Below are 20,152 nucleotides of genomic sequence, written 5' to 3'. Positions count from 1 at the left end.
ACGGAGTAAGAAGTAAGAGTAAGAAATTGACCAATCACAGTCGAATGTGAGAAGAATAATCGACTGTGATTGGTCAATTTCTTACTCTTACTTCTCACTCCGTGTATTGTAGACGGGCCTTTATGCAAGAGCTGTGCGGTCTGTGCTGCCCGCTTAACAACATTGAGCCCTAGTTGAGCTTGGTTATTACATACTATAATTTTTTACACCACTTTCAAAGAAATTCTACAGCAGGTAAATATTATATGTACACTTGTTTTATCGTTCGATCTTTTATGAATTTTCCGATATGTCATCACGTTTGCCAGGTCTCCAGATTTTGACTGGAAACTCCAGTTTTCGGGACCAATCTCCAGTTTTCCAGGAGACGGGAAAAATCTCCAGTTTTTCGATCGCGTGGAATATTTATTAATTACATATTTAAATTACGTGGAAAGTAATAAGAAAGTCTATATTTATGTTCGGAGTTTATGTTATTTTACGAATAATAAAAAAGTTTGTAATTTTGTTCGTACTGTATGTAATCTTGTAATAATAATAAAAAGGTCTCTGTGATTGTGTTAACACTTTATGTTGGTCAAATATTAATAACAAAAAGAAAGTCTGCAACAGTAGTCGCAAAACACGAATTAACCCTGCGCCTTTTTTTTCTTTTTTTTTCAATGAAACAATCGGCCAGCCTCCAGTCGAAATATGAAATCTCCAGCGCACGGACTTTCGGGCTCCAGCTGTACATTGCTCGGGATCTGGCAACCGTGTATATCATACATATGTAGCGATAGCAAAGTCAATTTTACGATAACAGTACGCGGTTAAATGTTAATGTAAATGAATTTTAAAGTTTACTTAAGTATAAATTATTAGAAATATCTTATTTAATGTAAGTATAAGATTGAGGATGCATGGAATGTAACGCAAATAAAGGAAACAATGTTAGCATGGATGTGATTGAAAAAATTGCAATGGAAGTACAACTTGAAAAATCGACTGCTGATGACAGCCTGTCTGTTAGTGGGAATAGTAATGTAGCATCAGTGATAATAGAAGAATTGGATGAAAATGCTATCAATTCATTGGATATGGATATAAATGAATTTGTCGAAGCAAAAGCATTACAGATAAGAGATGTAACAGATGTTATTCCAAATTCTACATTCTCTCCATCATGTAATTTGAACAAGGATAACATGGACATGGAAGATCAGGATATGTCGTTAACTATCGACGAGGAAGATCAGCTAACAAAGCAGTTTTTAAATGGCGAGTTAACATTCAGTGAATATTCGTCCAGAATGGATCAGGATACAGATTTAGAGATGATAGAAAATGATACCTCCAGGTATAGATTATATATATATATATATATATATATATATATATATTACATTTTAATTATTTTGACAATTATGAAATTTACATTTGTGATACTATTTTTAGAACAACAATTGGATTTGATCATGTTACTGTACAAAAAGTTGTGGAACAAAAACTGCATAAAACAATAAACATGCGTCAAAAAAAAAAAAGGCGTGTTTTACCACCAGTTTTGCAAGGACTTATGGGAGAGGCGAATTTGAGATTTGCAAAGGGAGAAGTAGATTTAGCAGCTAAAATATGCATGGAGATCATTAGGCAAGTTGTCTTAATGTATCACATTGACGTATGTTTGGTTAAAATTTTTATGTAACAAGTAAAAATCTCTTTAACACTTGCTAATTATTTCTTAGACAAGTACCAAGCGCTCCAGAACCATTTCAGACGTTAGCTATGATATATGAAAATGATCAACCAGAAAAGTCATTACAATTTGCTTTAATTGCTGCGCATCTTAGTCCTAAAGATGCTGATCAGTGGGTAAGATTGGCTAACTTGTCATTGGAAAGTGGCGATATAAAGCAAGCGATAACGTGTTACTCTAAAGCGATTCAAGCCAGTCCAAAGGATATAAGTTTATATGAGACACGAGCACAGCTTCAAGAACAAAATGGCGATAAAAAAGCATACTTGCGGGGATATACAAAGCTGATTCATCAATTGGAAGCCGAGGATGGTGAATATATAATGAAATACGCAAAGATGTTAGCCAAACGTTATATGCAAGAAGATAACAATGAACAAGCATTAGAAGCAGTGGAGACTATCTTTGCCAAATGTCCTGATCTCATTACATTAGAAGAAGTTAATATCATGACTGAATTATTAATAGCGCTAAAGCAATTTCAGAGATGTTTAGATATATTAGTAAAGTATACAAATATTCAGATACGATATAAGAAGAATGAGAAGAAAGAAGAAAGAACAGCGGCCAACGATGCAAAGGCCGACAAGGAAGAAGAGTGTAGTAATGCAAAAGGAAAAACTGTGTTTCCGACATCGAGAAGCCAAAATAGTGATGAAATAGAGTCTTGCGATGTACCAGATAACGTGGTTGTTGACTTAAAGGCAAAATTTCTCATAATTCTCATTGAATTGGATTATATTCCGATTGCTGAAAAATTGTTACCAAACTTTTATATGCGCGAAAATCCAGAGATTTCTGGAGATCTCTTTTTAGATGTAGCGGAAGCACTGATGGGCAAGAAAGAATTTCATCGCGCCATGATTTTGTTGGATCCGTTAGTCAAAAGCTCAAATTTTAGTTTGGCTGCAGTTTGGCTGAGACATGCCGAATGTTGGATTGGTTGTAATGATGTGGATAAAGCTATAGAATCTTACGAAGCTGTTCGAAAGTTGTCACCACAGCATTTAGGCGCGAGATTAGCTCTAGCTAAACTTTATAAAAAGTCGGAACGTTACGATAAGGCGATACAAGTTCTCTACCAAGATCCCGAATCCGATACATTAGATTCTAACGTTCTGTATCAAAGAACACTACTACTTTTTAAAGTTGGAAGATACGAGGAATACTTTTCCTCGGGAATGTTACTTTTCTCACGACATTGTGTTAATATAAGAAGAAAGGTTGAATTAAACGCATTGGCACGCGCAACGGGTGTTCGGCAACGGCTTGATAGCCTACAACTTCGTCGTTTATCATGCGGAGAAAAGTTGGAAGATGAAAACGCGCCAACGTTCACCACTAATGCAAAACCGAGCGAAAAAAATGAATTTCTACTTTTCCTACAAATGTGTAAACTAGCGTATAAATTAAACAAGTATGGTTTCCTTCAAAGATTATGTTTCACTGCTCTGACATCAAAGAGATTTAAAAACAGAGACTCTTATATTATCTTTTTGTGTTTGGTTTCTTGTATTCATAATAAGGATTCATTCTATGGTTACAATATTGTCCGAGAATTCGTACGTGTCTGTCAAAGGTCCAACTCGTGGAACTTGTTAAATATAATTATTCAAAGAGCAGAAGATTTGAGACACAACAGATTTATAATGCGATTACTTGGAAGAGACGTATTTTCATATTTGCATATTATGCATGCAAACAACTGTCTTGTTTCGGGAACTTACAAATATGCTTTAAACGGTTATATGTCTCTCTTTAAAGTAGCACCTAGTGCATTGTTAGCATTGTTAATAGGCGTAACGCAATTACATATGGCATGTCAAAAGATGTCAGCTAAGAAGAATCAGCTAGTAATTCAAGGTATGTATTCTATATATGTATATATATATTTTTTTTTTGTTCAATAAGATAGGAATTGAAATAGGAATTTAAATCTCGCGCGCGCACGTGTCATGATTCAGTTTACATTTAAGATCTGTTTTCTGTGGCTGAACTAGTGTACACTTTTGAAACTTAAAGTGAGATAGATGTACGTTTGACATTTGTTTAAAGCGAGAAAGAGAGTTTTAGAACAGTCTAGTGCAGGAACAGAAAATAGACCATTAGAGAGCATTTAAAGCACAGTCTTCTTTTTTTTTAATTTAAATAATGATGTAATACATGTAACAATATGTATACATTATTATATTACATAATGTATACTACAACTACGTATACATTTTTTTTAATCTTTAATCTTTGTTCGTAGCGCTAGCCTTCTTCAAAAAATACATGCAATTACGTGGTGAAGAAGGTCAACAAGAAACTTACTATAATATGGCACGGGCATTTCATCAAATCGGTTTATTACCATCTGCGATTCACTTCTATAAGTTGGTCCTGAAGGAAAATCCAGATTTAGTTAAACAGCATACGAATCTTTTGGATCTAAGAAAGGAAGCAGCGTTCAATTTGCATCTCATCTATCTACAATCCGACAATCATCTTCTTGCTAGAATGTATCTTGAAAATTATATCACAGTATAAATTGAAACTGTGATATTTTATAGAATTTCTGCTTTTGTGTGCGTGCGTGGTTAACGAACGTATGAGCGTATGTATATAATATTATAAGTTTCATTAAAGAACAAAACTCTTTGTAACAAAACATGTATTTAAAATTATTTTACTCTTTTATTGTACAATCTTTTCTTTCAAACAAGTGCTGCAATCGAACTCCCGTTTCTAAAACAGTCTCACTTTTTTTAAACATTTTTGCTATCGCTACATGGGTTATATAATAAATGATAACAAAATATATAATTTTTTCAAGATGAAATAAATCATTCAATCTCTTAAAGTATTCCATATTAAAATAGCATCAATTTAAATTTTCTTTAGAGTAATGGCTATTGCTTTAGAGGCTAAAATTGAGTTTAAACAATTATGCGATACATTGGAAGACGTTGCCAAGACACATGATGTAAAAAAGAAAGAACAAATTTTGCAAACGTTTATCGATACGTGTCGAAACGTTGGCGATAAACTGAAAATAGAATATTCTGAATCGGTATGTACATATACTTTAAAGTAGAGCGGGGCTTTTTCGTCCATTTCTCACTATAGTGTTTATATTTCTGGACAGCATATACTGAACATTTAAAGGTATCTTACTTGTGCCCTCAAGAAGCAATCATGATTGTATAAAATAGTTATATAAGCACTTACCACAAAAAGATATTGTTTGCCGTAAATTTCATATCACTTTAAGGAGTGAAATTAACGGAATAGCTTCGCTCTATCCTATACATTATGTATGTGTTGGATATAAGTATTGCGTCTATAGTTTGATGTAGATGTAAAAATGATACCTTATTAACGTTAGCATTATATAAGCATTAACAAAGAGATTATCGTGAGATATTTTCTCCTTTTTTATTACTACAATTCTAAACAAAAAATTGCAACATTCTTTAAAAAGCAGCTTGGATAAAAGTATCCTGCAAATTTGTTCCGTAAAATAACATATTTTATCAATAAAGAAAAATAATGCCAATGAGAGCCAATGTGTAAAGTGATATAACATATTTTATGATAGTACGGCGTTGTTATTATATCCTGACTCTAATTATGATTCAATTCAATTTTGTCTTAGGATGTGTCGTTCTATCCTATCTTAAGATTGATACTACCCTATCTTGAACGACAGCGTGGACCGCATAATTTGAAGCAAGTTTCGTTGGCAAATCTTTACGCTCACGTATACGGTTTCGCAAAAAATAGTGACAGTTATAAAAAGTTGGCAAATTATCGGTCAGTAAAATATAATCTTCCAATTGTAACCGTTATATGCTATAATCGATACAGTACACTTTTCTGGATATACATATGTATACATATCTGACCTTATATGAAAATATACATATATACATAAGAATTTTACATCAACAAATGTACATACAATACAGCTAATACGTACGTTTCCTTGAAGAAATTTTCTCAAAAGTGCAACATTCTTGTTTTAGAGATTTACCCTCGTCGGGAAAATTTGTAGGAAATGATTTCGCTGATCGAGCTTACTGCGTATTGAATAAAAAATTACCTCGAACCAGTACTGGATTCACGATCGCGCGGATTAACGAGTTCCTTGATAGTATTTCCGGGAGAAACATGAATGTAACGAGGCAGCAAAAAGTTGAAACGTTTCGAGTACTTTTTCGACAAATTACAGGATTTGAGATGAAGTGGATGACGCGTATCATTCTTAAAGATTTACGACTTGGTATAGGAACACAAAGAATACTGCACAGTTCGTATAACTTAATTGCCTAATAACAATGTTTTGTATATGTATAATAAATGTGTCTCACGACGCATTGGAAGACTAATCGCAATCCATTTCTTTCAAGTCTATCATCCCGACGCGAATGATAAATTTCTTGTGACGAATGATCTGCGCGAGATTTGTAACCAGTTGCGTAATCCTAAGATCAAATTAAAAGAATGCGGCATACAAATATTTTCACATTTTAAGCCAATGCTCTTAGAGAGATGCAATATCGAAAATATCGTCAAGTTATTTTGGGACAATGACTTGTACTATGTTCAAACTAAATACGACGGCGAGAGGTCGCAACTCCATATGAAGAATGGAAAATTTAAATACTTTACACGTAGAGGATACGACATTACAAACAAGTATGGATATGGTGAAACTGAATCTTCGGGTATGACAACGAATACTCCAAGTTGAATAAAATGAAGAAACAGTAAACAGAAGAGGAGCATATAGACATACGCAAGATGTTAGTACTGAATGTCATGTATTTAAAATTATTACGTTAACAACATAATTATATTGTTAACATAATACTTTTAAATACACGACATTCGCTACGAACATCTTGCGTGTGGCGGTTGTATGCTCCTACTTTTATTTACTGTTTGTCGGTTTATATTTATTAAGCTACTTAAAAAGAATTTGTTATTGTAAAATGAATAAACTCACTCATAATTTGCTCGAATCGTTATTAATGTAGGTACATCGTAGTCGATATTAAAAATCGGTTGTATAATATCCATTGCCTGTACGTGCACTATTTATTTCATTTCAAAAACTGTGTAGTATAATTAAATTTTAATATTTCCGATAGGTTTTTTAACCGCGGTATTTACGCGGTGTTTGAATCCGAATTGTTATTCTTTTATATTGGATGGAGAATTAATGGCTTGGCATAAAGAGAAAAGAATATTTAGTACAAAAGGTATGAATGTCGACGTCAAAAATTTATCGGCGAGCAGTCGACATCAGCCATATTTCGTTGCGTTTGATGTGATTCTGCATAATGACATCTTGCTCGTTGATACACCTTATAAAGACAGATTAAAACTTCTCAACGATATATTCACTGAAGAGGACGGTTCTCTAACTGTATGTCAATCTACTTTAATTTCAAACAGGTAGAATATTACGAACAAAATGTCACAATAAGATAAATCGCCAATGTTATCAGATTATTGTTTGGAAATTGAATATCTACCAGATGTAGAATTATTTTCTCGTATGAAATTATTTTTTTTAAGTAATAATTATTGCGTACAAAACCATAAGTGATTAATTATTGCGACTTTTGTCACAAGGGAAGAATTGATAAAGAAATTCAATACATGCCTCCGTAATAACGAGGAAGGACTTGTTATAAAGAAATGTGATATGAAATATAAACTAAATATTCGAGATGGCAACGGTTGTTATAAGATTAAAGCAGAGGTAAAGTTTTCTTTAATATTATTTTACATCGTTATTTTAAGTTAAGTTTTTGTTAAAAATTCAATTTATCGCAGAGAGAGAGAGAGAGAGAGAGAGAGAGAGAGAGAATGTGCGTGTTTAAAAAGTAAAACGTTGAACACATTTATGATACATCGGTCGGTCTCAAAGTTATTTATATTTGGGACCGTCTTAAGTATAGTCTTAAGATGTCATGAATCAACCAGAGGATAGTATTCATAATTCGATCTTATTTTAAGACCGTCTTAAATAATAATGTCTTCAGATGCTAATATGGCTCTCTGACTGACAGGGTTCATAACATATCTTAAAACTGCAGTACTTAACTTAAATATAAGATTCGACTGTGAACACCTTCCACAGAGGTGTATTAACATCGTAAGATATTAGGTATATACTTGGGTATTAAATAATGGTCTTAAAATTAGAACGGATTACGAATACCTGCTGTTTTTGATTTTCAACAAAAAAATATACACCGAACGATCTTTATCTTTAGTCAATACGTGATAATAATGTGCACAAAATTCAAAAGCAACAAAATTAAAATACGTATATTTTTATAGTATTCTGACAATTTAGTACAAGATATAGACCTCATCATACTTGGCGGTTATTACGGAGAGGGTAAATATACAGGAATAATTAAAAGTTTTATGATGGGTGTTGCCGCACCATCGAATAAAGAAGGAGAAAATCCGTCCCAATTTTTCTCCATCGTATCTGTAAACACTGGAATAGGAGATGAAACGTTACGTCATCTTCAAACAAAACTTGCGCCATATTGGATCAAGGAATGTCCTGAAAATATTGTAGGTCCCAAGGTAAACTAAAATTAATTATTATGTATTATTTTAAATGTATATTAGCGAAATATATTTAACTTTTTCTCGACTTTTTTTATTATTTATCATAATACATATATTTCTCTCTCGTCAATAACAAATTTATATGTTTACTCTCGTCAAGAGTATTATATATAATACTCTTTACGCACTATATAATAATGTTTTATATGCATTTCATGTACATTTGTAGATAGATGTATTATATTCTTTATAGAGAAATCAACCAGATATGTGGATTCATCCAGAACATTCTATAATTTTAACGATACGAGCGACTGAGATGATACGTAGTAATAAATATCCAATTGGATACAGTCTACGATTTCCTAGAGTTACGAATGTAAGGATGGATAAGACCTGGTACAGTCCATGTACTACTCTCGAACTTCTATCGTTGGCCAAAGTATGTGAATGCCACTAACGAATGATAAATTATTACATTACGAAAGTAGAGTTGCCCTTGCGACTCACAATTTATAATAATCCAATAATCATAGGATGAGGGAATGATTCAAAAGTTAACCAAGCGAGAAGCTACTCTGCATGATATCGACCGAGTACCAGTCTCTAAATTACAAAAGATAACGAGTCGTAGTAAATCAATTGAACATAACGTGTGTGATAAGCGCGTAGTACCATTCACGCGACTATTGGATGGGAAAGAAATTTGCGTGATTAATGGTACCGATGAATTATCGAAAGAGCAAATTGAAGAAATATTGCAGCAACATAGCGCAAGAGTTGTTCAGAATCCAATTAATACGACTTTTTGCGTGATAGTAGGCAATAATAGAACGGTAAGAAATATTTTCTGCACTGCGCGCTATCGCAACTCAAGCTTAAATCTGATAATCATCGAACTCAAGGACAAATTACAAAGTGCAAACTACTTTTTCAGATACGAGGGAAAGAAGTAGTAAACAGTGGAAAATACGATGTTGTAACTTTGGATTGGGTTAAACGTATCACAAACATTAATCGGTCCGACTGGACCTCATTAATTGATTTTTTACCATGGGAACTATTACGCAGCCGAAACATTACTAGACGCCAAGTTACGGAAAATTATGACGAATATTATGATAGTTTTGTTGTTGATGCAGATGAGGGGAGTTTAAAGCGTTCATTCGATAAGATTGCGAAGCCGATTATTTTTGAGGTATTTGAATCAAAATTTATTACTAAATACGTGTGTATAATTATCGCAATAATCTTACCGCAATAATTTCACAAATTATCTAGATTATGGGCAATCCGTTTACCAGTGAACAAGAAAAAAAAATGGACAAAGAATTGTTCGGGAGTACATCGCCTTATTCGTTATTTAGAGATATAATTGGATTCTTTGAAAATCAATTGTGTAATGCTAAATTTAAATTCCGTTTCATGTCAGGTACAATTAAAGACAATTTTAATAGTTCCGTTACGCATGTCTTTGTAGAAGATAACGAGACGAGCGCTATTGTGAGAGACATGAAAGCTTATAAGCAAATATCTACAAAAATCGTTAAATGTAAATGGATCGAGGAATGTTTTCGAAATGGCCGAATATGTGAAATTACTGATTATCTAATCACCCAATAAACGAGAATAAATTGAAATGGATAAAAATAAATTCATTTCGACATTTTCGAATTCGCGCTTCTGATTTTTCGAATTCATTTGAATTCATAAATACATCTGACAAAAAAATCAACATGAAAAATAAATCAACATGATGACATAATAATCACAGTTTAAAATGATGAAAATACGCACTTTTGTTTAAAGTTTAAATAAAAAAAGTTATGATGGAAATATGTAAGCCCTGAATTTATATCCGGCGAGTACAGTATTGAATAGGAACATTCTCCCCTGTTAGAATCAATGATATTAAAAATAAAATATAAAAATACTGTTCTATTTTTAAAGAAAGAACTATAAATGTTCATGAACAAAAACGAATTTATGCCTTCGGATATCAATTCATTTCAATTAATTTCAATCCAGCTCCAGGTTCTAAAGCGCGAATTTGGATAAATTAAAATAAATTGCAATTTTTAATTCATTTCAATCTATTCTCATTTACTAGGTAATTATTAAAAATATACGTATGTTGCGTTAAGACGTGTAAGAACAAATATATATTAAAAGTTTCATAACATGAGAAATGTTACATGTGTATTTTCGACGGAAGAACTTACGGTATATATTTACGAGATCATTTTAACTCACATTTTCGTGGAGCACTGAGAAACTAGGTACTAGGCGGAGTGACAGTCGGACAGTTCGCTCATTTAACATCTTCTCATTTCGAAATATTTCTTCTCAACTCTCGGGCCACTACCCCAAGCCCATCTCGTTTTATTTCATCGGAATGCGCGCAAAATACGAAAGAGACGCAGCTGCGATGTCTTTACCTCTTACAAAGCTTGCCATTCAGAGAGATCTCACATATAGATTACCATCATGGAGATTGCGGAAAAACTCGAGGTGCATACGTCGAAAAATTTTAAACGAAAGATTACATTTCCATTATTGATATTTCATGTAATTTTCAACCGCTTTACTGTTTTCAGCTTCCTGATTTTTATTCCAAGAATAATTAATCATTTCTGAATAAAAGATAACTTTTAATTCGAGTAAAAGAAAAATATAGGACAAAAAGAGAAGGATGTTTTGTATATTATGCTGATGTAAAATGAATGATGTCAAACCAATAATCTCATCGTAATAAAGATAACCAATATGAGAAAAAGAAAGGGAAAAAAGGGATAGGAAGAGGGAGGAAAATAAATATTTTATATTTCGTCGTCTGACGAATTAACAAACATTAACAACATCCTAATTCGCGCGCGGTTGAAAATATATTAAATATATCATTACGCGCACGCACGCACGCACGCACACACTGCATGATCAAGCGGCCATCTCATTAGCAACGAGGTGTCTCGTGTCTATGAGGTCAGTATAAATAATATACGAATATGACTGACGTCCTGCCCGCGCAGGATCTACTTATAGACTCTTCACCTACAGATGAGACGCGTATTAATCGAGTTTCGGATTTTCGGAGCGTGCGACCAGGCGTGTTACTCTCCTACAATATTTCGAACTTATTCATAGAATTTCTCATAGCTAACTCGCTAGCCAATTATACATAGATAGAGATGCTCGTAAGAGGTATTGTTGCATGCCGTCGTCTACTGTGCATAATAGCACAATTACGTAATATGACAATGAGCATAATAGTTTGATGCGGACCAAACAACCTAAACACCACAAATTGTCGACACATATAACTTGATAAATTACTAATTGAAATATATGCAGCGAAATTCCTTTAATCGACTATAATAATAATTTTTATTCGAAAGGGACAAGACAGACCTGACATTGTCAATAAAAAATATAATTCTTTTATGTAATTTTAATGAGTCTGCAATTGATATGTTTTTTCGATTCTTTTTACTTTATATCTTTATTATTTGCTACGTTGGTGACGATTGAGTGAATTGTGAGGAAATAATTCCAAATAGTAAGAAAAAAACTCCACTCTAAATAAGAGATCTTATCTTTAAAAAATAGTACATCTTGAGCAATAAATTGTCGCATTATCGTTCCTCTTTCTTAACAAGAATTTCTTCTGGTGCAACAGCGACTTTTCGGACAAGACTTCTTATGCTTGATAAAATCATTTGAAATCGTCGATATCATATCGTCGTTCCACGTTCTAGAGATTTATAAAATTTACTCTATTCACGTAAATTAATTTGTACATAATTACGTAAATTAATTAAGTAATTAATTATTACTTTACATGTTATACATGTACACTTATCGTGATTATCGTATTAAGAATATTTTATCTTAATATTGTAAACGTTAATATCTGCAAATCAAAATGCGAATTAATTAAAAAAAACTTACAATTGCATTGCCTTGTTGCATCCACATAAATAACGTTTATCTTGCATCCTATATTGAGTGAAAAGATAAAAATAACAGCATTATTTTTTTTATGATGATACTATTTGATCTTATGTGTTTCTTTTTTCGCATGTATTAAAAAATTTGCAAAATTTTTAAAAGAAAAAAATTTTTTTAAAGTATTACGGAAGAGGAAACCTTTAAAAAAAAGCAGAGATATGTGCGTGTGTTTAAAATAGATATACTTATTCGAATGATATATTTAATAGGATTTTTACTCCTCTAATTATCCATGTTTTATCTTTAGTTAAATTATAGACATATAAGAAGTATAAAAACGCTTTTTTAAATCAAGCAAATGTCTCTAGCTAAGATATCGTATCCACTTACCCCTTTATGCATTTGCATCTACTTGGCCGTCTAATGTATTGAAAATTAGTACTGTTTACGTTATGTCAATTTTGATAATTTCGTTATTATGGTATCACCGGTCATACGAAGCGTAATCCTTTTATGATTCTATATGATCAAATATACAATCTCGAGAGACATGCTTGTCGACGCGCTTATATTTCTCCCATTTAATATTACTTTTTATATTATTATGACATTATTCCGAGTGAAAAAAAGAAAAAAATTATGTACAATGAAATAAAAGCTTTAGGAAGACGCGCGTGTATGACCAGCGTGACTCACTTTTCACTTTTCTCCTTCTGCAGTAATTCTCTCATTCTAGTGTTGCACACGCAATATTTCTTACTGTCTCGGATAAAAAAAAGGATTACTTCTGATATCACTATTCATTATTTTGGTTTGGTTCGGTCTATACGTTGAAGATGCTCACTTTTCTTTCAAGAAACTGATGTAGAGAAATAATATCCCGGTAAATCCGATAATAAACTTTCCAAGGTACCAAGTGAGATTGGTCGTGCAATTCGGCATTGCGAGTATTATACACCCAGTTCGTAATCCGAATCTCAACACCTTAATTTGCTTGATATAATTCGTTCAATATCTAAGTAATATTGTTATTTCTTTTATTTTCTCACAATTTAAAATCCACGAAACGTGATATTACAAATATATAAAACAAATGATAAATTCGCCTTTCAACGCATCAAAAATGACAAAAATTTTAGACATTTGTTGTTTAGTTCATTATTTGTTATTCTAAATTGTTATTCGTAAATTGATGATATTGCATTTGCATATTATTTTTCATCTTTTCAATTTTTTAATCGACAATGAGAAACGGGCAGAGCTTTATGTATAAAATTAATTCATATAATTAACGCAATCTTAACCCTTTTATCCCCTCGTCATTTTTTGTGACCTCCCAGATCGTTTGCGTGTTTTATGTTTCTATTAAAATCCCTGGTGGAAATTTCGTTGAAATTATTTCACATTTTTAAACACTTTTCAGCAAAATTTCAGCATTTCAGAAAAATTTCTATTTAATTTCAGCGATTTTTAGCTAAAAAATTAATTTTCAACAAAATTTCAGAGAAATTTCAACAAAAATTTCAGAGAAATTTCAGTTTAATTTTAACGATTTTTTAGTATGTTAACTGAAAAGTTCATTTTTAGTGAAATTTTAGCAAATTTTTAACAATTTCGCTGAAATATTCCAAAACGTGGAATTAATTTCAGCAACATTTTTTTTAGCAGGGATTACATCGTAACCTTAAAACAAGATATACGGTTTTCAACTACAATTTTACTTAGTGAAAGTTTCAACCTTTTAGTATACGATTAAAAAGTGAAATGGCATTTAGTGAAACCATCATGTAAGTTTGGCACACACTTTACCGGCGTACGCAACGCGTAGAGTAATCTTACACTGAGAAAAAGTTTTGTTGATATGTGACCAACAAAAAACTTTTCGTTGTCCTAACCAAAATTTGGTTATGCTAATCAAATTTTTGTTAGGATAACATAAAGTTTTTTATAAAGTTTTTGTTAGAATATGTGACTAACAAAAACTTTTATGTTATCCTAACAAAAATTTGATTAGCATAACCAAATTTTGGTTAGGACAACGAAAAACTTTTTGTTGGTCACATATCAACAAAACTTTTTTCTGAGTGTACGAAGGAGAATAAGGGTTAAAATTATGTGTTGAAATAATGAAAAAATTTTGCTTGATTTCTCTATTAAAAGCAAAAATTATGCTATTTTCGATCGATTATTTTGTGTATTCCTTTCTTATAAGAAACATACTAAAGAATAAACGTAAAATAATTTATCGTTTCAACAATTCCTTTATGTTTCTTGAGGGCGACTAAGGTATGGAAAAAGATGTTGAATGACCTGTCAACATATTTGCTGTCTTGACGACATCCTTAGGCAGAACTGCCCATGATAGAAAGAGAAAAGAAAAAACATCCAAATGACACCCCTTCGTTCCACGCTCATTAGAATGAATTCTTTGGTGCGTGTCACGCCTGCCTCGTACTACTGTCTACTCTGTGTGTGTGTGTGTGTGTGTGTGTGTGTGTGTGTGTGTGTGTGTGTGTGTGTGTGTGTGTGTGTGTGTGTGTGTGTGTGTGTGTGTGTGTGTGTGTGTGTTGCGTGCACGCGCATGACACATGTAAATTTAAATTTGTCTAACCACATAATTTTAAAAGAATAAAATATCCCGTGAAAAAGATGTATTACATAGATAGATTTTCATCACTCAACTTATGTAGTAAAATATTATGAACACACAGAACATTACAAATATATAATTAAAAGTATCAATTATACATCGTTTAATTGATTGAGTAAAGGATAATTAATTAAATAAATAGCGAGAACGATGTAGACTTTCAAGACACACACGTTATAATGTGCACCTGGAGAATCGAAGAATTAATTTTCAAAACTATGCTCAGCTTGAAAACTTTGCAAATATATAAGCACTGTTTAATTCCTTCCAATAAAAAAATAAACATATAAATATCTCCTTGGAAAAAGCGTAAACGAAACTTCTAGAAGGCGAAAATTGGAACAATAAAATGTAAAAGAAGCATTTACACTTTTTTTACATTTTGATGTTTCAATTTTCGTCTCCTAGAAGTTTCATTTACGCTTCTGTTACTTTCCCATTTCATTCAACTTACGCTCTGATTTTTATTTTCATCGGAATTAGTAAAATGTTTATGTACGATATATATATATATATATATATATATATATATATGTATATATGTATATACGTATATAAAATATTAGCAACAACAATTAGCAATCATACTCGACCAATATATATATAATACGATTCCTTTCGTTGCTTTGTTCACGAATCGTATTATGCACCGCAAAAATAGAAGACAGACAATCTCTCTCCACTAACAACACATTGTACGCCAGCAGCTGCAACCATATGGCATTCTTTCTGTGATCTTGCTCTAAGAGCTCGTTAATACGATCCTCTCGGATGTTGCCAACACACAGTTAATATTAGTTTCGAGTATGTTTTCTCAATATATGAGTGACACCGCGAACTTCCATCACGGTCTCTTCCTCAATAATCACCTGGTTAACATACTGCATACTCAATGTTATTTCTAAAAGGATGTTACATCGGCCTGTGCGCTACCGGTTAATTTTAATGGCATCATCCTCTTCGATCTTTTCTTCAAATATGAAACAAATGTTAATTTAAAAATTATTTATCGTATTAATAAGAATTGATAGCATTAGAAAAAAATATAAGAATGAAATGTGGATATATAGAATCATATATATAGAAAAGTGCACACTCGCCAATAGCAATTTAAAAATATGTCCCTCCTAGAAAAGAGATATTCTCAAGAACGAGATTATTTTTCCAAGCAACTGTGAACGATAACAATTGAATTGAAATTAACTAATGAACAGGCTATTAACTGAAAACTAATTAACTCTTATATTCCATTGATCTATTGTACAATAATTATAATTAATAGATACAAAAAAGATACAAAAAATCCAAAAAAATGGCCGAAATTGGGTCTAGATATACATACGCCAATACCTAAAAAATTCCACAGTATTTCTTCAAATGCACAATATAAAAAAGTCAAATAACACTGTGGAGAATTAGTTATTTAGATGTCGGCTCAGGACCAATTTTTTTAGTAGATAGTATATAATATTGTACACATGTCAATCTTCGGATCTAACAAGATATACAATATATACAATATAACACATATATACAACATATATATATATATATATTACATATATATAACACATATACAATATATGTGTATGTATATATATATATATATATATATCTCGATACGTTTCCATCTTACAAACTATAATCAAAGAAGTTAATGAAGAATCCGTTAATGAAGAATTTTTCTTTCATAGAGCTATCCACAACAAGAAAACAAAGAAAAACATAGTGATCCATTGGTTCGCAGTCGACAAAAGCGGCGGAGTTTACTGAGCTTTCGAGCCAATGGGAATACGTCGGCTTGCTAAAAATACATTTTGAATCACAGTAGGAGGAGATGAAACGACACCTCCTTCGCGAAAGGCGAGAAATATTCTTATAAGTACGTATCTCTATCCGAGCAAGACGAGTAACTCAGCTAAGGGAACAATTCGGTCAACGCCGCGTATTTAAGAATCGAACGAATATAATGAATAAGCAAGCTTGACAAAAATATCGGAAAAGAACACTTTTAGGCAAGTTTTATCAATGCAATAAAAGTTCAAAAAAGTAACTTTTCGCACATGTCAAAAATATACATGTAATGTGTGCAAATTCTTCTTGTGTTACTTAACTGAAAATCGAAACGACCGGTAATGCGCATAACGAGAACCGAGAACATTTCTATGTATAAAATATTTCAAATACACGAAAAGAATTTTTTAATCCAATTGTGAGCGAATTTGCGGGACTTGTTAAATGTGTCAATGATCATGTTACGCGATGTATACTGTGGAATTGCAAACACTGTGGAACAAATGTGTTTAATGTCGCTTGCATATTAAATAATCTGAAAGTATTAATTTATCGTACTTGAACAACTTGAAATTTGACCCAAACTAACATATTCCATCCATTAAATATAATTCCGTTAATTATACGTGTTATTTTCTCTCTCTCTCTCTCTCTCTCTCTCTCTCTCTCTCCTTCCCTCAAGATAATATCAAAATCAGAATGAAAACTAGCGGAGGCACTTCGAGTCGTTTGAGTACAAACGCAAATGTGGAGCAACGTTTAAGAAGTCCGAAGTGTGCGAGATGTCGAAATCACGGTGTAATATCCGGCTTGAAAGGTCACAAGAGATCCTGTGCATGGAAAGATTGCCGATGTCCTTGTTGTCTTCTAGTCGTCGAAAGGCAGCGAGTGATGGCAGCGCAAGTTGCTCTACGTAGACAACAACAAGCGCAAGGCGACAATCTTTTGTCTCCAGTAAATAAAATATCAGCGGACACTGTAAGTCCTTATTACACTAAAGCAAAATACAACGAACCTGTCTGCGGTAGAAGAACCAAGAATTTTCAAAGACATCATTTACATTTCACGCAGACGAGTATCAGCGTGACGCAGGACTTTTATGGATTAAATACCGTACATGATTTATCTGGCGCATGTGAGTATATCTAAAATCCTGTAAACCCTTTCAAGTTTTACCGTGAGAAGAAATTGTTCGGAAATATATAAATACATCGTAAATATGTCAATAATGTATACATTGATTTGATGTTTAATAATATTCCAAATATGCTACTCTACCCTTTGGACATTGTAAATTATTACAACAAAATAAAAATAAACTCTCGAGATTTAACAACAAATTAAAATATCACATTTGACATGTTTTTTATTAGCAAAAGTTTAGACAGCGAATTATGAAGAAATATAATGCATATTATAAATAATATAAGGAATTGGAAAATATTTTAATCTATTGGCACTGGATATCTACATATGTCCAATTTTATTTTTCATTTTTTTCCTATCTTTTCAAGCGTATTCTTGCAATATAGTGTTTTTGAGAATGCACAAAGTTATATCAAACGTTTACTTACGAAAGAACTCTTACACATTTCAGTATCAGCCCATCCTGCACGTTTGCTGAACAATTTATCTTCTCTAAAATGCGATCAAAAACAAGAAGCTGAACCCATACTGAAGATAGAGTCTTTCCATTCTGCATATCCGACAATGGTTCCGTGGTTCAATGAGGTAACGCAATCATACATAGCGAATGAAGAGTTGAATAATTTTATTTCTACGAGAGATTTGCGAAGCTGTCCTACTACAATCAATAAATCTTGTTTAGAAAAAAAAGCACCAATTTCCTTCAGCGTGGAATCTATTATCGGTACGAAATAATCTATTATCTGTACTTTAATTGTTTGAGTACCAGCGAACTATTACCTATTCAGATTCCGATCTAGCAATTTGAGAATTGCCAACGATACTATAACCGCATTAGCGATTTGTCATACATTAGTAGTAGTCGTTCATGCACTTAATATCGAATGGTCAATAAATATCGTACTTATTTTCGAGTAATATATTCCAGCAGGATACATAATACATAGCAATGTTAATTTTTTTAAATAAGAAACGGAGTGAGATATCTTGCTTGTATTTGTTAATTGGTACTTGAACGATTAATCCCACCACGGTGAAATGAATAATCTTACAAATAGTACTAACAATTAGTACGTATAAGTAAAAGAAAAAACGACATTTTCACAAACATTGTGCAAATTATTTAACAGCAGTCGTATGTCAATCAGCACTTTAGTATATCGTATAATAAAGTGTATCTTACTTCCTCGTTGACTATGTGTGTGTGTGTGTGTGTGTGTGTGTGTGTGTGTGTGTGTGTGTGTGTGTGTGTGTGTGTGTGTATTCAAGAAGAGAAAAATATTAACAATACTTATGTACAATTTATTATTTTATACCTGAATATATGTATGTATGTATGTATGTATGTATGTATGTATGTATGTATGTATGTATGTATGTATGTATGTATGTATGTATGTATGTATGTATGTATGTATGTATGTACGTATCACAATTCTAACAAACGTATTGAATATATTTATAGCAATAACAATATAAAATCGTTTCTGTTGTATATATGCACGTACGTTCCAATATTAACATAGCAAAGCCAAACATTACTATTCTTACACTATTCTCTGCGATATAATGTAATCAAATGAAAAATCACATACGCTATGCAATATAGCGATATATATATATATATATATATATCCACATATATATAACTCTTTAAGGCACGGATATTATACAATACTATTTATCGCTTTCGAGCATTTTACTGCAACGTTTCATATATACATCTATTTCAGAGAAATCAGATAAAGTATTAGAAACGATCTCATACAGAACACATGGCCATTGCTTTTCTAGGATTTGTAACTTGCGTATAGCATTTATAGTGAGATTGATTAAATTTAGCAAATGCACTTTCCCTTTGTGTCTCCAGATAAGATCTTCCTATAAACAATTACAATGTATATTGCAATAATATTATCGTTTATACATTTTAGCTAGTGTACAATTAAGCATAAGACATGATCTTGTTATAAAAAATAGTTAACGTTTGTTTTTATTTTCATTACCTGCGTTACATTTCCCTTTCTCCACTGTAACGCCTCCTTGGCAACAACACTTCGAAGTGCCGGGTCACAGTTGAACAGAAATTGTTTGGCAGTAATTTGTTCCCCGCTTTGTTTTTGCACTTTTTCTAAATGAAGTCTTTGTAACAAAGGTTGTAATAAAGAATCTGGCAGTGAACACATTACTATATCTATAAGACCGATATATTCTTGATTTGCAAGTTCCACATCTTCAGCTGTAATCTAGAAAAATATTGAACTTTTAATTCTCAGTAAAAGATAAAGAATTGATCC

At 32.2% G+C, this 20,152-nt stretch overlaps 5 protein-coding genes across 11 annotated transcripts in view; 3 read left to right on the top strand and 2 right to left on the bottom strand.

The window, feature by feature from the left end:
• The first annotated feature begins 223 nt into the window (after positions 1-223).
• Positions 224-10,425, top strand: DNAlig4 (DNA ligase 4). The gene is made up of 12 exons (XM_018504491.1): positions 224-234; positions 4,622-4,790; positions 5,376-5,533; positions 5,746-6,029; positions 6,130-6,447; positions 6,874-7,180; positions 7,361-7,490; positions 8,075-8,332; positions 8,571-8,759; positions 8,854-9,153; positions 9,255-9,515; positions 9,599-10,425. The coding sequence occupies exons 2-12, from the start codon at positions 4,626-4,628 to the stop codon at positions 9,938-9,940; spliced, it is 2,712 nt and encodes a 903-aa protein (XP_018359993.1). The 5' UTR covers positions 224-234; positions 4,622-4,625; the 3' UTR covers positions 9,941-10,425.
• Positions 903-4,470, top strand: LOC108759175 (general transcription factor 3C polypeptide 3). Its single transcript, XM_018504490.1, has 4 exons — positions 903-1,339; positions 1,438-1,632; positions 1,728-3,601; positions 3,990-4,470. Exons 1-4 carry the CDS (start codon positions 903-905, stop codon positions 4,265-4,267), a joined length of 2,784 nt encoding a protein of 927 aa, XP_018359992.1. The 3' UTR covers positions 4,268-4,470.
• Positions 8,231-13,336, bottom strand: LOC108759178 (uncharacterized). Of its 2 annotated transcripts, XM_018504497.1 has the most exons (6): positions 13,110-13,336; positions 12,962-13,024; positions 12,656-12,685; positions 12,266-12,313; positions 11,927-12,068; positions 8,232-8,309 (listed from the first exon to the last, which is right to left on the bottom strand). In XM_018504497.1, the coding sequence occupies exons 1-5, from the start codon at positions 13,205-13,207 to the stop codon at positions 11,966-11,968; spliced, it is 342 nt and encodes a 113-aa protein (XP_018359999.1). In that variant the 5' UTR covers positions 13,208-13,336; the 3' UTR covers positions 8,232-8,309; positions 11,927-11,965. The 2 variants fall into 2 exon arrangements, with proteins under 2 accessions (XP_018360000.1, XP_018359999.1); XM_018504498.1 differs by lacking the exon at positions 11,927-12,068 and having other exon boundaries at positions 8,231-8,309.
• On the top strand, positions 10,892-19,087 carry LOC108759177 (doublesex- and mab-3-related transcription factor 1). 5 transcript variants are annotated; one of them, XM_018504493.1, is made up of 3 exons: positions 10,892-11,299; positions 16,610-17,844; positions 18,307-19,087. In XM_018504493.1, exons 2-3 carry the CDS (start codon positions 17,409-17,411, stop codon positions 18,588-18,590), a joined length of 720 nt encoding a protein of 239 aa, XP_018359995.1. In that variant the 5' UTR covers positions 10,892-11,299; positions 16,610-17,408; the 3' UTR covers positions 18,591-19,087. The 5 variants fall into 5 exon arrangements, with proteins under 5 accessions (XP_018359995.1, XP_018359996.1, XP_018359997.1 ...); XM_018504494.1 differs by lacking the exon at positions 10,892-11,299 and adding an exon at positions 15,705-15,719; XM_018504495.1 differs by lacking the exon at positions 10,892-11,299 and having other exon boundaries at positions 16,568-16,797; positions 17,408-17,844.
• Positions 19,088-19,279: 192 nt separating this feature from the next.
• Positions 19,280-20,152, bottom strand: part of LOC108759180 (leucine-rich repeat-containing protein 49) — a 6,673-nt gene continuing 5,800 nt past the window's right edge. For both annotated transcript variants that reach the window (XM_018504499.1, XM_018504500.1), the window contains 2 exons: positions 19,862-20,101; positions 19,280-19,736 (listed from right to left, as the gene is read on the bottom strand). In XM_018504499.1, the coding sequence (XP_018360001.1) occupies positions 19,533-19,736; positions 19,862-20,101 (444 nt within the window). In that variant the 3' untranslated portion in view covers positions 19,280-19,532. The remainder of the gene's footprint in view (positions 19,737-19,861; positions 20,102-20,152) is intronic.

This window comes from Trachymyrmex cornetzi, unplaced genomic scaffold (assembly GCF_001594075.2).
Source record: "Trachymyrmex cornetzi isolate Tcor2-1 unplaced genomic scaffold, Tcor1.1 scaffold1723, whole genome shotgun sequence".
Taxonomy (NCBI): Eukaryota; Metazoa; Arthropoda; class Insecta; order Hymenoptera; family Formicidae; genus Trachymyrmex; species Trachymyrmex cornetzi.
The sequence above is the reverse complement of the archived record's forward strand: the minus strand, read 5'-3'. Positions and strand labels throughout refer to the sequence as shown.

Bases quoted from the DNA above. Each gene is read 5' to 3' on its own strand.
- LOC108759178 (XM_018504497.1), bottom strand. From the start codon at position 13,207: ATGCCGAATTGCACGACCAATCTCACTTGGTACCTTGGAAAGTTTATT. The intron at 13,025-13,109 runs GTGAGCATCTTC...TATCCGAGACAG, and splicing joins ATCAGTTTCTTGAAAGAAAA to TAAGAAATATTGCGTGTGCA. The intron at 12,314-12,655 runs GTAAGTGGATAC...CACTCAATATAG, and splicing joins AGATGCAAATGCATAAAGGG to GATGCAAGATAAACGTTATT.
- LOC108759177 (XM_018504493.1), top strand. From the start codon at position 17,409: ATGAAAACTAGCGGAGGCACTTCGAGTCGTTTGAGTACAAACGCAAAT. The intron at 17,845-18,306 runs GTGAGTATATCT...TACACATTTCAG, and splicing joins ACATGATTTATCTGGCGCAT to TATCAGCCCATCCTGCACGT.
- DNAlig4 (XM_018504491.1), top strand. From the start codon at position 4,626: ATGGCTATTGCTTTAGAGGCTAAAATTGAGTTTAAACAATTATGCGAT. The intron at 7,491-8,074 runs GTAAAGTTTTCT...ATATTTTTATAG, and splicing joins GTTATAAGATTAAAGCAGAG to TATTCTGACAATTTAGTACA. The intron at 9,154-9,254 runs GTAAGAAATATT...CTACTTTTTCAG, and splicing joins TAGTAGGCAATAATAGAACG to ATACGAGGGAAAGAAGTAGT.
- LOC108759175 (XM_018504490.1), top strand. From the start codon at position 903: ATGGAATGTAACGCAAATAAAGGAAACAATGTTAGCATGGATGTGATT. The intron at 1,340-1,437 runs GTATAGATTATA...TACTATTTTTAG, and splicing joins ATAGAAAATGATACCTCCAG to AACAACAATTGGATTTGATC. The intron at 3,602-3,989 runs GTATGTATTCTA...CTTTGTTCGTAG, and splicing joins GAATCAGCTAGTAATTCAAG to CGCTAGCCTTCTTCAAAAAA.